The 12,743-nt window shown below is 52.7% G+C and overlaps 1 protein-coding gene across 1 annotated transcript in view; it reads right to left on the bottom strand.

Moving 5' to 3' along the window:
• Positions 1-3,876: 3,876 nt before the first annotated feature.
• The window catches only part of FOXK1 (forkhead box K1), a 70,638-nt gene continuing 61,771 nt past the window's right edge, over positions 3,877-12,743 (bottom strand). The window contains 1 exon segment of the mRNA XM_004440884.3: positions 3,877-12,190. Coding sequence (XP_004440941.2) covers positions 11,913-12,190 — 278 coding nt within the window. The 3' untranslated portion in view covers positions 3,877-11,912.

Raw genomic sequence — 12,743 nt, 5'->3', positions numbered from 1 at the left:
AGCAGAATGGAGACTGGATGGGCTGGTACAGACAGTGGTCCAGGAGAGAGAGGGAGGTTGTGGAGCTGGGTAAAGGCCACGAGGATGGAGAAGTAGGCAGATTTAGTAACCATTCAGGGGCAGGATTTGTAGGACCTGGATTGGATTTGGGGGCGGGAGGAACAGGGAAAAATCCAAGGCAACAGTGGGTTTCTGGCTTACCAGGTGGTGCGGTTCACTTAGCATTGCAGCAGGAGAGGATGAGGAAGTTTGTGGAGTCATTCATTCAATGAACAAGCAATGACTGAGTCCCTACGCAGTGCGAGGCAGTGTTTAGGTTCTGGGAAGAGTGAACAAGGGAGGCCAAGTCTCCGCCCTCACAGAATTTACAGCCAACAAGGGCGACAGTTATCAAATATACAAACATACACATAAGCCTCTCGTGGTAAATGCTATGAAAGAAGATAAAGCAGAGGAAGAGGAGTGCAGCGGGAGAGTTGGGTGTTCTTCAGATGGGCGGGTCAGGGCAGCCTCAGAGGGATAAAGAGAAGACACCTGAATGGAGAACAGGAAGGGGACGGAGGGAGGACAGGCTAGGCACCCAACAGCGGGAATTCTGGACTCGGTGGTTCTGAGATGCCCTTACAGCGCCCAAGTGGAGATGCTGAAGGCGACCGGTGCTGAGGATGAAGAGATGGGGGCCAGCGGTGGTGAGCGAGGCCATGACAGTGCTCCTGCCCCGCAAGCACGTGAGTGAGGTGCCCACGCCCCCCAGGAGCCGGAGGGTGAAGAGGAAAGGAAATGACAAAGGCAGCTGGCTACGGGCAGTCTCTCTGGAGAGCCTGCTGCCCGCTAAGCACTGGACATCAGCGCTCTCTGACCTGGGGGACAGCTCTGAGGAGAGTTTTATTACCATTTGAAGGATGAGTTGACTGAAGCTAGAAAAGTGGTTAAGGTGCCCAAGGTCACACACCTGTAAAGGGGGGAGGGATCTGAACCAGCAGTTGGACTCCAGGTCAGTGCTTGTAGCTACTCTGTCCACTGCCTGCTGAGGAATGGCCAGAGAAGCGGCAAGAAGTCTAGGTTCCAGAGGCCGAGATGCAGAGGCAGAGCTGCTGAGAGGCCGTGTGAGGTCAGCACTGACTGTGCACAGCCTCAGCTGGTGGCCACTCAGGAGACGGAAAGCCCTCAGGTATTAGAAGATTCCCCGTAAAGAACTGCCAAGCAGGTATTGAAGAATTGAGAGGGAGCAGGGAGCAGCAACTCCTCCTAGTGGTGAGGGAACAAAGGGAAGAGGGTAGAATTATTAAAACTTAGGAGCTTGGTGGAGGGGTCCCACGGAGCTGAAACAGCCCTTGAGGAGGCACAACACGGCTGGCACGTGGCTGGCCCTGGCTGGGCTGGAAGCACTGACTGCAGCCAGCTGCTGGGGCCAGAACGTTTGCTGCAGAAAGTTGCCGAGAACAGGAAGCATCTTCCTGCCTTCCAGTCCCCTCTAGCGCCGTGTCAGCCAGCCTGACAGGGAGGAACTGGCAAAGCATAGACAGGTTTGCAGAGCGCCAGCCCCGGAACCACAAACACAGAGCAGAGCAAACTGGGTCTGAAGCTACCACAGCAGCTTCACCACGACGTGGTTTTGGTGGGAGTTTGCTGCTTTACTTGAGCCATGGCATAGAAATCAAATTCAAAGTGACTACGTTTAGACCTACAGAATTTGAGACCTGGAAAGGAGTTCAAATATTAGTTTCATAGCTAAAAAAAAAAAATGTTTATTAAGTTCAAACATACACCAAGTGCACAAATGAACTCAATGTTTTACGTTTCTCTAACTCAGGGATATGCTGTCCATGTGTAACTGGCTCTGCTGGAAGGGGGTGATTTGTAGTGTCTGATCATTTCGGTGATGGAAATACTCCAGCAATGGCTGATTTCAAGCTGCCAATGTGATGTCACTGAACAGAACTGGGAGGACACTGGCAGTCGTGCCAGTCTGCCCACCAGACAGATACGATGGACTTAATAACCTTGAGAGCGCAGCTAACAGGCAGATAATAGTGAGGAATCAAGTATTTAGCACCTTTGTTTTTAATGTAACTAACTTATTTAGTTGTAAGTTGATATAGTTAAAATTTTAATAATGGCTTTAACAGCTGGCTCACAAAATTCCTGAGAATTTCACGAGCAGCTCTCGTGCGCTGGCTTCAGCACTGCTGTAAACCGTGTGGCCACTGCCAGGATTGGAGAGAGCATGTTGCCAGGGCCCCACTGACCCGAGTGCCCATTCCAGTCAACAGCCCCCTCCCCTCCCAGAGGTAACCGCTGGCCTCGCTTTTAGCACCCTGGGTTAGTTTTGCCTGTTTGTACACTTCATACAAATGGAACCCACAGTGTGGCCTTCTCTGCTGGCTCTTCCCCACAGCTTGACGCCTGTGAGCTTCATCCATGCTGTGGTGCTGTAGCTGTTCTTTCTCATCGCCGGGTCCGATTCAGTGTAGGCCTGCATGAATTTACCACAATTCATCCATTCTACTGTTGATGAATATCTGGTTTCCCAAATTTGGGCAATAATGAACACAGCTGCGACGCACCATCTGTCTTTTGTGCGGGGATCCGCACTCGCTGCTCTCTGGTTCACAGGGTAGCTTAACTGTTACTGAGAACTTAACTAGTGGGAGGACTCTCTCTCTCTCCACACACCCCAAGTGATACTACCAAGGGTAGTAACTGTTTCTTACCAAATTTACATTTTTGTAACATGTTATTTTAAGGTCTTGCTAGTAAGAAACGGTTGTCTTAATCAAAAACAAATCTTTAACTAGCTTTTTTAAAAGATGCTAATTAGCCAGTGTAGCTCCCGAAAATTCTTATTCTCACTCTTGCCTGCTGTTTGGCTAAAATCTTAAATTACAATGACTGTTCATGTTGTGTTAAGGCTTACAGGTGGAGTCTTACAGTGGAGGTGGAGTAACCTGAAGGAAAGTAAAGACGTGTGCAAACTTCACCTACAACGTGGACAACTGTGCAGCCTGAAGAAGCCGAGTGATTTACTTGGCTGAATGAGGTGATGGGTCACATGCACAAACACGAGAGAACCTTGACAAAAGATGGGTTTGTGACACACACACACATTTTTATTAAACTCCAAGTCAGAGGTAGTCTGCAGCAGAGACACCCGAGTGTCTTCTCATAATGATCTCCCTATAAATCCGGCAGGCACTGGGAAAGAGGAGGTCCTGACGCACCATGTCCCTCAATCCGCAGAACGTTCTGTGAGGTGGGGTGCCTGTTCTGCAGATGAAGAAATGCAGCTTCTCGCAGGTCAGAGTCCCCCAGCTGGACATGGACCCCAGGTCTGTCTGACCCAAGTCCATGCCCGACCACCTCTGTTCTGCGGCCTCTCACCTCCCGCTCAGCACCGAGAATAAGCAAGGCCTAGGAGACAGCACGTAAAAGGGGTGGAGGGTCTCATGTAGCTGAGCAGCAGGAAGGACCTACGTCTGCCCAGGGGCCACTTCTGGTGGGTGCAAGGACCCACCGAGGCCGCTGTGGGCATCCCCCAGCCTAGTTGTGGGAGCCGGGGCAGGGGAGGCCCTGCTGGTTCCTCCGCGTCTGGGGCAGACGTGAGTTGTCTTCCGTCCCTAGAGCTGTGCATGCTCAGGTTCGGGGAACTCATGGAAACAGCCAGCACCTCCAGAGAGCGTGTCCTTCATCAGTCTGCTTCCTCCCGGGAGTCGGTGACTGAGGACAAATGGGAGAAAGCACATCTCCCCCGGTATCGGCCCCTCGGGGTCAGGTGCCCCCACTCCAGGGGGCAGAGGGGGCTGCGTGTCCAGGCTGTCTGCCTACCTGTCCGTCTGTCCCTCAGCAGCCACTCACAAGGACCACACAGAGCCCTGGTGTCATTTCTTTAATATATAATTTTATTTCTGGTTATAGAAACAAATGCTAAGAGGAGAAACAAAACTTCCCCATCCACATACAACAATTTAATAGATAAAAGAACAGTTAAAATAAATGAAAAACAAAAAGTAGAAATTTTAAACTTTGTTATAGCTTTGAAACATTAACGTCTGATACAATTAGAAATCACATTCAGATCTCAAACTTTTAAAAAAAAGTATGGCTCCTTATTAAAAAAATACTGTATCCCATTTGAAATGAAAATGCAGGCTGGCCAGCTGCTGTGTCTGTCTTCTGATGATGGCGCTGGCTCCTCGCCACCGTGCTGGGCTGTTCGCGATCCTTCCTGGGTTTCCCACCAACTAGATTTTACTCACAGGTGGTGAAACACTGCAATATGACATGATCTAAACTTCATATCCAACCGCTAGAACCTAAATTTCCACTTTATAGGATACCACTGCTTTTTAAAGCACTGATTATTAAACATATTGTGAAAAATACTTTAGACAGCCACTGTAAAAAAAAAAAAATACACACACACACATACATACACACACCCCTAACAACACCCACCCCCCAAACTATCTTTACAGAAGAATTATCGGTCAGATGAGAAAAAAAAAATCTCAGCATTTAATGCCCCCTCACAGGTGCCGAGCTGCCGGGCGTTTGGGGTCTGCAGGACACACGTAACTTGTGGGTCTGAACTTGGCCGAGTCCAGTGAGAATCTGAGACACGCTTGTCTCTTTCCTCCCCGACCCCCATCCCGAAACAGAAACCGAGCCGTGTAAATTAAGGTACACTAGTATCCAGAGAGCCTTTCTTAAAAGGAAGGAGGGAAGGGCCAAACCTAAAATGTTTGATTTTCAATCCCATTTTTACTGATTAAAAAACCCCAAGAAACCTGGACCAGTTAACCCAGAAATTTAGAGGCTAAGAGCTTATGAGGCCACAGGCACAGTTTAATATCCTTTAGGCCAGTTAACTTCACACAGGAAAAAAAATCCATTTCAGAGTCACAGACCTCATTCCAGCTTAGCCAACGCAGCTGGAATTCAGGGATGCTCCTTGTGACTCCAGGAAACGACTCAGAAGAGTAGGGCCCATTACTTCAGGTAAGAAAATTCTTCACAGATGCAGCACAGAATCTTTTTACTATGCTGGGCCATTTAAACATTAATCCAGGCCATGTCGCAGGTTCAAAGGGCTACATCCCTATGGGGCCTGGCCTCCCCTGCACTTTTTACTGTTTCTGACACAGAGTAAACCATCAATAAATATTTGGATGAATCAAATGAGCAAACTATTCTAGGAAAGATTCCCAAATAAATAATAATAAACCAGAATTCTTCCAATTCTATTTTGACTCTTAAAATAACTGGACTGGGGCAAAAGGTGAGTGAGTAACTTAAGAGACCTCTTCTGCCACCCTAGGGTGGGTGACTAAAACCTGGAGGACGTAACCTGAAGACGTCCAGGCCCTCGGGCCTGTGCAGCCAGCACTCGGCTGGTCAACCATAGTCAAGAAGTGGTTTTTTTGCTGCCTCTCACTGGCCCCCCGAATTTTTCTTCTCACGACATTGTGCCAATTGCTACCAGAATGACCAGCAGGTGCAAAGAATGATGGAAACCCTTTGAGTGGTGTATCTCCCTGGAGAGAAACAAAGATGCATGGAAGTAAAGTGACTGCTCCCTTAACTCCTTTCTAGAATGCCGACCAGCCATTAGGATAAGTAAAAAGGAAATAAGGACCCCCAAGGCTCACTGCTTCAAAGAAGAGTTTTCATTTCAGTCCTGCGTGAAAATGCAGTGCAAACGCTAGTCCCTGGTGGCAGGCGGGGCGTCAGAGTACTGCTCAGCCACTCTCCTGATGAGGATTAAGCTGCAGGAGCGCCTCCGTCACCAGGGACAACGTCTGCCTCTCAGGGCAGAAGCCAGGGTAGTTTCCAAACAGAGGTTTGCCCTCTCGCAAGCAGCAGGTGCAGACATCACTTCGATGTGATGGAGGCACAGTGAGGTTCGTCACACAGAGAAACGGACGCTAACCTCTCCCCTCTGCTTAGAGGCCTAGTGCTCCCGGGGGAGCCAGTGCAGCCTCACGCCAGGCAGCACCTCTGGTCATCCTGGGACCCGGCCCAGCTGGCCTGGCCAGCTGGGCAGCAGCCTGGCATCTGGCCCCTCCATGGTGACCTTCTTCCAGGACATGGCTCTGAAGGCAGGTCAGGGAACGTCCCTCCAGCAGCAGAGCTGAGGTGCAGCCCGAGCCTGGGAAAGGGGGCCTGAGACGGGGCCAGAAAGACCTTTTGGCAGAGACAACCCCACGCAGACCTGCGGACGGCTGAAGGTTAGAGACAGCTCGGCAAGTGACCTCTCTTTCTTTCTTTTTAACAGAAGAGTAAGATGATTTTCCCTAAACACAGTCAGTGAAATGGACCTATTTTTAATTTCAGTTCAGAGGAAATGCTCATGGTTGTATCCCAAAAACCCACTCTTCAAAGCAGCTATAATTTCCGGGGTCGGGCAACAGGGAGGAGAGAGGAAGCAGCAGTTCCCAACAAGACAGCCGTGCTCCAGGAGGAGCCCTCACACCAACTGAACTCGGGCAGACTCGCCAGCACCGGCCGAGGGCAGACTTCAACCACAGGCCAAGGGAGACGCCGCAGCTCAGGGCACGGGGCCCAGCTCACCACCCTGCAGGGGCCACGGTGCCAATGAAACATCCTGCAGAGCACCAATTCCAGACTCTCCCGCGGACAGCGAAGGTAGCAGCTTCTGGTATTAAAAGAAAACACAAGGAGCAGATGTCCTGTCCCAGCCCCCAGCCAGAACAAAGTAAGAGCGCAGATGGAGGGAACCGTGTCCTGAGCATCTACAAACCCTAACGTGGAGTACAAGGCCTCGAGAAAGGAACTTATAAAATGAAAAGAATTTATAAAATACAGGAAAATAGTGTGAAAACAATAGACAGAAACTGGGCAAGAGACCACTGCTGTGGCGATGTTCTGCCCTCACCTCAGAGCCACCATCCGTATCATGGTCCCATCTGAAGGTCAAGCCTATCTTCATAGCAGCACATTTGAATAATTTAAATCATTCTTATTAAATAATATTGCCTCTAGGCAGAGGTATTAAAGGGAGGCTTGCGAGCGGCTGTGTAACCAAAACTTTCATTGTAACCAAAACTAGGAGTGCAGTGGCCAGAGGGTCTCCAGCGGCCGCCCCCACGCTGACTTGGTGCAGCTGTGCGGCCACGAGGTGGATGGAGCTTTGATTGAGCCACTCTGGCTCTTTTAACTTGCCAAGTCTCACACTCATTTTTTGGTAACTTACTCTAAGTAGTGCACTATTTATTCAGCATTGAGACAAGAGGCAGCGTACGTGCAGTGGCTATCCTGCAGCCCGTGTTCAGGGGAGCTGGTCTCTCGGAGGGTGAGGAGGTGTGGGGCTGAACCTAGGTGTGAACCCTGAGATGGCGACAGTCCCTCATCCCAGACGAAGTCACTCAAGAGCAAAGCAGACTTTGAGGCTTTTGGAGAAAAACAGCTCCTTCGCCTGCACCAGCTGCTTATTTCTTCTCTGAAAGTTCTGGGAAGAACCCTCTCCTCTCCTCTAACATTGTCTGACATTCAACTCGGTTTTCGTTTTTCCACGAGGTCTGTTGTTTGTCTCTATAAAGTAAGAAACTGACTCCAAAGCCAAAGAGAAGCTTCTCCCCGTCAGAGCTCTCTGACTCGCAATGAAGGGCTGTCTGTCTACAGAAAGGGAGCTCACAACGGGTGCTCTGGAGACTGACCGCTCACTCTGGGGGGCCGGGGAGATCCTTGTTCAGAGGATGTAAGAGCATTCGCTGAACGATGCCTGTGATCTCAAACCAGTCTCTCACTAGGACCAGCAAGTAGAGAAAGGGACCAGGGGGCTCGGCTGAATCCTTGGGGCCCAGGCAGCCAGGGTGGCAGGGGAGGCCTCCGCCCTCTGGCCGTGGTAAAGCTCCCCCAACCCATTCCCTCAAGAATCACGGGATACTCATTTTAGCAACTCAGAAATCCATTTTGACCTTTTTCATTTGGCTTGGTTCTTAAATGGAGAAAAAAGAAAACAAACAGCAAACCCAAACATGAACAAACCAGACTCGAGAAGAAAATGATGGGCTGTGGCCTGAGCGCGTGCCTGCCCGAAGGCCATGCTCCTCCCAGCACTGGCCTGGCGCCTCTCTGCACAGGGGACCGGCCGTTGGATCCTGCCTGACCCAGAGTGTTAGTGGAGCAGGTCAGAAGACCACGTCTCAGGACCAGGACCGGTCTGGCACACATCTCCCTTCACGAAGGTATTCAAGTTGTGTAATCTTTAAGGATTTAAAAAGGTCCATTTGAGCCCCTCAGAGGCGCCGCAGTACAGACTCACTGCCCTCAGCAGAGGCCGACGGTACCTGGGAGAGCTTCAGCGTGGAGAGAGATGCAGGCAGCTAATGACGGGGCTCCAGGACCCACGCCTCCCGGGGGCTCTGTCTCCTGCATGGCTCTGCTCGCGGTTCTGTGTGACACCGGCCGAGGTCTGACGTCGGCACAGGAGAAAGTGCCACTGAGCCAGGTAAAGTCCCAGCAGCTGGTGAGCTCTTGGGTACAACCCTTCTCACTTGCAGCATTGTACTCAACTGTCTTGGTGGGAAATGCTCAACTATTTAACAATAGTTATTTCTGTGACTTCCTTTCTACGCAGAGAGTAGGTTTCTCTGCATGTGGTGCTGGTAAATGTGATGACCGGTCAAGCAGGAGGCAGAGAAGTGGACACCAGGTACCTGGACGGAGAGGGAGCGGCTGGAACTATAGGGGCCGGGCGCCCTGCGTCAGAACGGCGGCAGGCCCTGCCCAACGCCAGCACACCTCTGCCTGGCTGACCTCTTCACGCAGACTGGAGCTACTGGTGATCAAACAGAAGGTTCTCGGACCTCTGAGGCTGCAGTGACACTGGCATAGTGCCAGATTGCGGTAGTTTTGCTTCTCCCAACCTTGGCTGGAGTCAGCCCACCCTCTACAGTCGATGCTGTGGCGGGTCACAGGCCACCAGATGCTAAGGGCCGCGGTTCACTGGTCACTTCCAGCCTGGCGCTCTCGCTTCCACAGATGAGTTCAGAGGGAGACCACCACTTGGCTGGCTCTGATGCTAGCAGGCAACCTTTCTGGCTGTGATGTGCATCTCTTTTGGGCACTGATATTCCTGGGCCTTTGGCTACCATTCCCAGACAAGTTCTGGCACAAGCCAGGCATATGGTCAGATGACCAAAAACTCATCCAGAAGCTGTTTGTGAACTCAGAGTGGCAGTTCCCCCAAGGCTGAGCCCTCCTCTCCCTGCCCTGAGCTGAGTCGGAGCTGACCCTACGGGGTCCCTTCTTCTTAGTCCCAGCAGGAGCTAAAAAGCAGCAGGCTCTCCACGTGGCAGAATGCCACCCATCAACACTTTGTCCTCTTGGTTCCATCCACCCACCTCTCTTTATTCCCTTCTCCCTGAACCACTGCCTGTACAGTGGGATCATCACTGTACAGGGACATCACTGAAGAGGGACAGAAACCAAAACATCTCAGAAGTCAGGAAAGCAAAGGGTCAGAGCCAGACCGATCACATCGAGCAAAGGGAGGCAAAGACCAACACTATTCCGTGGCCAACTGTCCTGTGCTTGTTCCCTGCAGACGACGCTGCCTCCCAAGGAGGCAAACCTGTGGCAGACAGGATGGTCCCCGAGCACACGAATCCCCCCTTGAAGTGCAGCCCCAGGAATGAATGACAATGGAGGGAGGGAAAGAAGCAACAGGGGACCCCGAGGCTGTTGGTGCACATGGCGCCTACCTCAGCCCAGCTCACTCATTCTCTCACTCCTGCCCACACACACTGGACGCTCGGGAGGAGACAGTTTCCGTAAGGTAACAGAAAATGTCAATGTGGAACGGACGGGGTAACTGCACCACAGGACAGCACACCCCGCGTCTTCATCCTCTCCCCTCTCTGCAACCTCACCGAGAGCAACAGGCATGCACTTCACAAAAGAGCTTATTTCCCGTGTAAGGTTTAGTGCCATAGAAACAACTGGTTTGGGGCTTGAAGAACACCAGAACACGTATTTCCCTGGTCCGGGCCGAAGGAGGCGAGCCGGCAGCGGTGGGGGCCCAGTGACTGACGATGGCGGTGGCGTATGGGCACAACCATGGCAACAAGACAGAGCTCGTCACATCCACACCTCCAGCTGCAGCCGGGTCACGCTCAGCACATGAGCCAGTCTTACCTGCACTGCCTCGAAATCCTGTTCCAAGGTTCCCCCTCCTTCTGAGCCACTTCCTGTGCAGCCAGGTCCTAGGCCGTGAGACCGTCGGCTCTTCCTCTTGGGGGCTTTCCGGAAGCTGTGGCTCGCTCGGCAGCACTGCCAGCTGGGCTCAGGGAAGAGCAAGCAGCTCTGCTGCTAAGAGACTAATGCCGATGACAGGCTATTTCTGAGAAGAAAACCATTTTCCCTGGGACTTCCGGAGCTCTGTGCAGAGTCTGTCGTTGTTTCTAGTTGTGTCCACCACCTGATGAACCAATGCCGGGGTGTCTAGTGAAGTTTAAAGTCACTTTTCACATTTCCTGAGAATGTTCTCCAAGAGAAGCTGAAGGACTTGACCCCCAAACTGGGCTATAAATCAGACAGGCTCACCTCCTGCTCTGGTGACAGCTCCAAGAGCGCAGGGCAAGTGCAGGGGTCCCTTCTCAGGGAGGCTGGTGCCACTCGCCTGGAGCGGGCCGCCCTTGGCTCTCACCACGTTGCAGGCCAGACCCACTGAGTCAGCAAGAGCTGGGCTTGGGGGAGGCACAGCCCACTCCCAGCTGCTGCTGACGGGCCTGGAGGCTCCAGGGCTGCCGGCAGAAGAGATGGTTCCAACTACAACAGTAGGTAAGTTTTGGGGTGGTAAAGAAAAAGTGGTGAGAAAGGCAGTGTGAGTGGCTTGCACTCAGCACTGCCTTTCCCGTGGTGTCCGCCAGCACCGGAACACCAGAACCACGGAGAACACAGAGCACACGTCTGTGAACAGCCTCCTGTCGGGTCGGCAACCTCCTTCCGCCTTGAGCCCCAGCTGCACCGATTTCCCAAGGCCACAAGGTCCAAGCACGGCCAGCGCTGCAGGCTCTTGGCTGCTCTTTCATCCAAACAACTTCTGCCTCAAGGACCAATCCAGGAAGCCGTCCATCTTTCTTGAAGTTAACAGACAAGGCAGCAGATTTACTCTCCCAGGGGATTAATGCCAGCCAGAACCCCAGACTACTACAGTTGTTAAATCGTCTACAGATGAAAACTTCAAAAACAGATGATCCCTTCTGTGTTTGTCTGAGATTATAATTAAGCCTGAATTCCACATTTCAACGAAACAAGAAATACCCAGGGTCCAAAACCAAACCAGACCCCTCCCATTAATGCCGATACTTTCTGTGTCACCTGTGGAAAGAAGACACCATAGAACAGTCTGAAGTCGGGCAGTTCCTGCCTTTCTCTTGCCCGTTCCCAACCCATCACAAACAGGGACGTACCCCCACCCCGTCCTCTCCCTCGGAAGGCCTGTCTGTGTGAGGCTGCATTTCTGTCCAGTCCTCCTGGGGCGAAGGCTGCGCCGGAAGCTTGGCTCCTTCTCGTGGCCGGTCTGCTGGGGATACATTCCTTGGGACGCCAAGCCACCCTTCTCCCCACGCCCTGGACAAAGGCCTGGAGAAGGGCGGTGCTGAGAGCGAAGGAGATAAAAACAAAGAACTCCCAGAATCATACAATCAGCGGTCTGAACTTGTTTATGTGTTTTGAGTTAAACCATAGCAGGGGCAGGAGATAAAATGATAAGGAGGATCAGCATGTCAGGTGCAGGCAGATGGAGGCTGTCCTGTCCGTTTGGCACCGTGCTTCAGCCAGTGGAGCTTTCCCATCACGGTCCCCGAGCGGCAGCGATGGCAGCTGTCACGGCTCAGCTCCAGAATTCCTTTGGGCGAGTGTTGCACTCCTCCAACATGCAGGCGACTTCACTCCCCGGTTCCGGGCCCCTGCGGGCCGGCAGCTGTGATCACCCCGGCCTGTGCGGTCACAGTCCCGACGGGTTCCTCCACTCGGGACCTTTTGACCTCAGGCTCCCCGGCTGAAGAGGCAGAGGTGGCAGCGGTGGCTGTGCTGGTTGGGGTGGCGGTGCTGGTGGCCGCTGCTACTGCCGGCTCCTCGGGCCCCACCTCGCACACCCGGGTGACCACTACTGGAGTGGACGAGCTAGCCTGGGCCGCAAGGAGCTGCAGGGGGCTTGTGAGGGCTAGGAGAGGAGGACAAAGAGATTACGCTGGGGAACCGCTTAGGACCAGCATTGACCTGTTCTGAATACATGCCAAATCGCTCCACAGGGCTAAGTCCATCACACAGGAACCCAGCTCCCAGCACACCCAGAGCTGCTGTGTACAGCTACCCAGCAGCCCTGGGCTCTGGGCCCTCGCCAGCTCCCACCTCGGCCAGCCTTTCCTCCAGTGGCTGCGACCCCGTGCACAACCCCCTCCCTGACCTTGGCCTGCTCTCCACCCACGGGGCCTCCATCCCTGGTCTCCTCTCGCTGTTGCTTCTGTGTGGATCCCTCTAGACCCCTGATGGCTCCACCCTCACCTCTGGCAGGTCATTAACAAACGCTGTCCGCCCTGAACCACCAACTGGTAACTGAGCCCCACCTCCTCCCCTGCTTTAATCTGTGTCCTACTCCCTCCTGGGGCACCTGAAACCCCTTTGTCTTCCCCTTTGATCTCTTGTCTGACCCTGTGGTGTCAGCCCTGGGACTGGGGATTTTGCTTTCTTCTCAGCATCACCACAGTGCCTGGCGC

This window comes from Ceratotherium simum, chromosome 26 (genome assembly GCF_057802395.1).
Source record: "Ceratotherium simum simum isolate JZ-2026a chromosome 26, ASM5780239v1, whole genome shotgun sequence".
NCBI lineage: Eukaryota > Metazoa > Chordata > Mammalia > Perissodactyla > Rhinocerotidae > Ceratotherium > Ceratotherium simum.
This window is presented reverse-complemented; position numbering and strand designations above follow the sequence as displayed.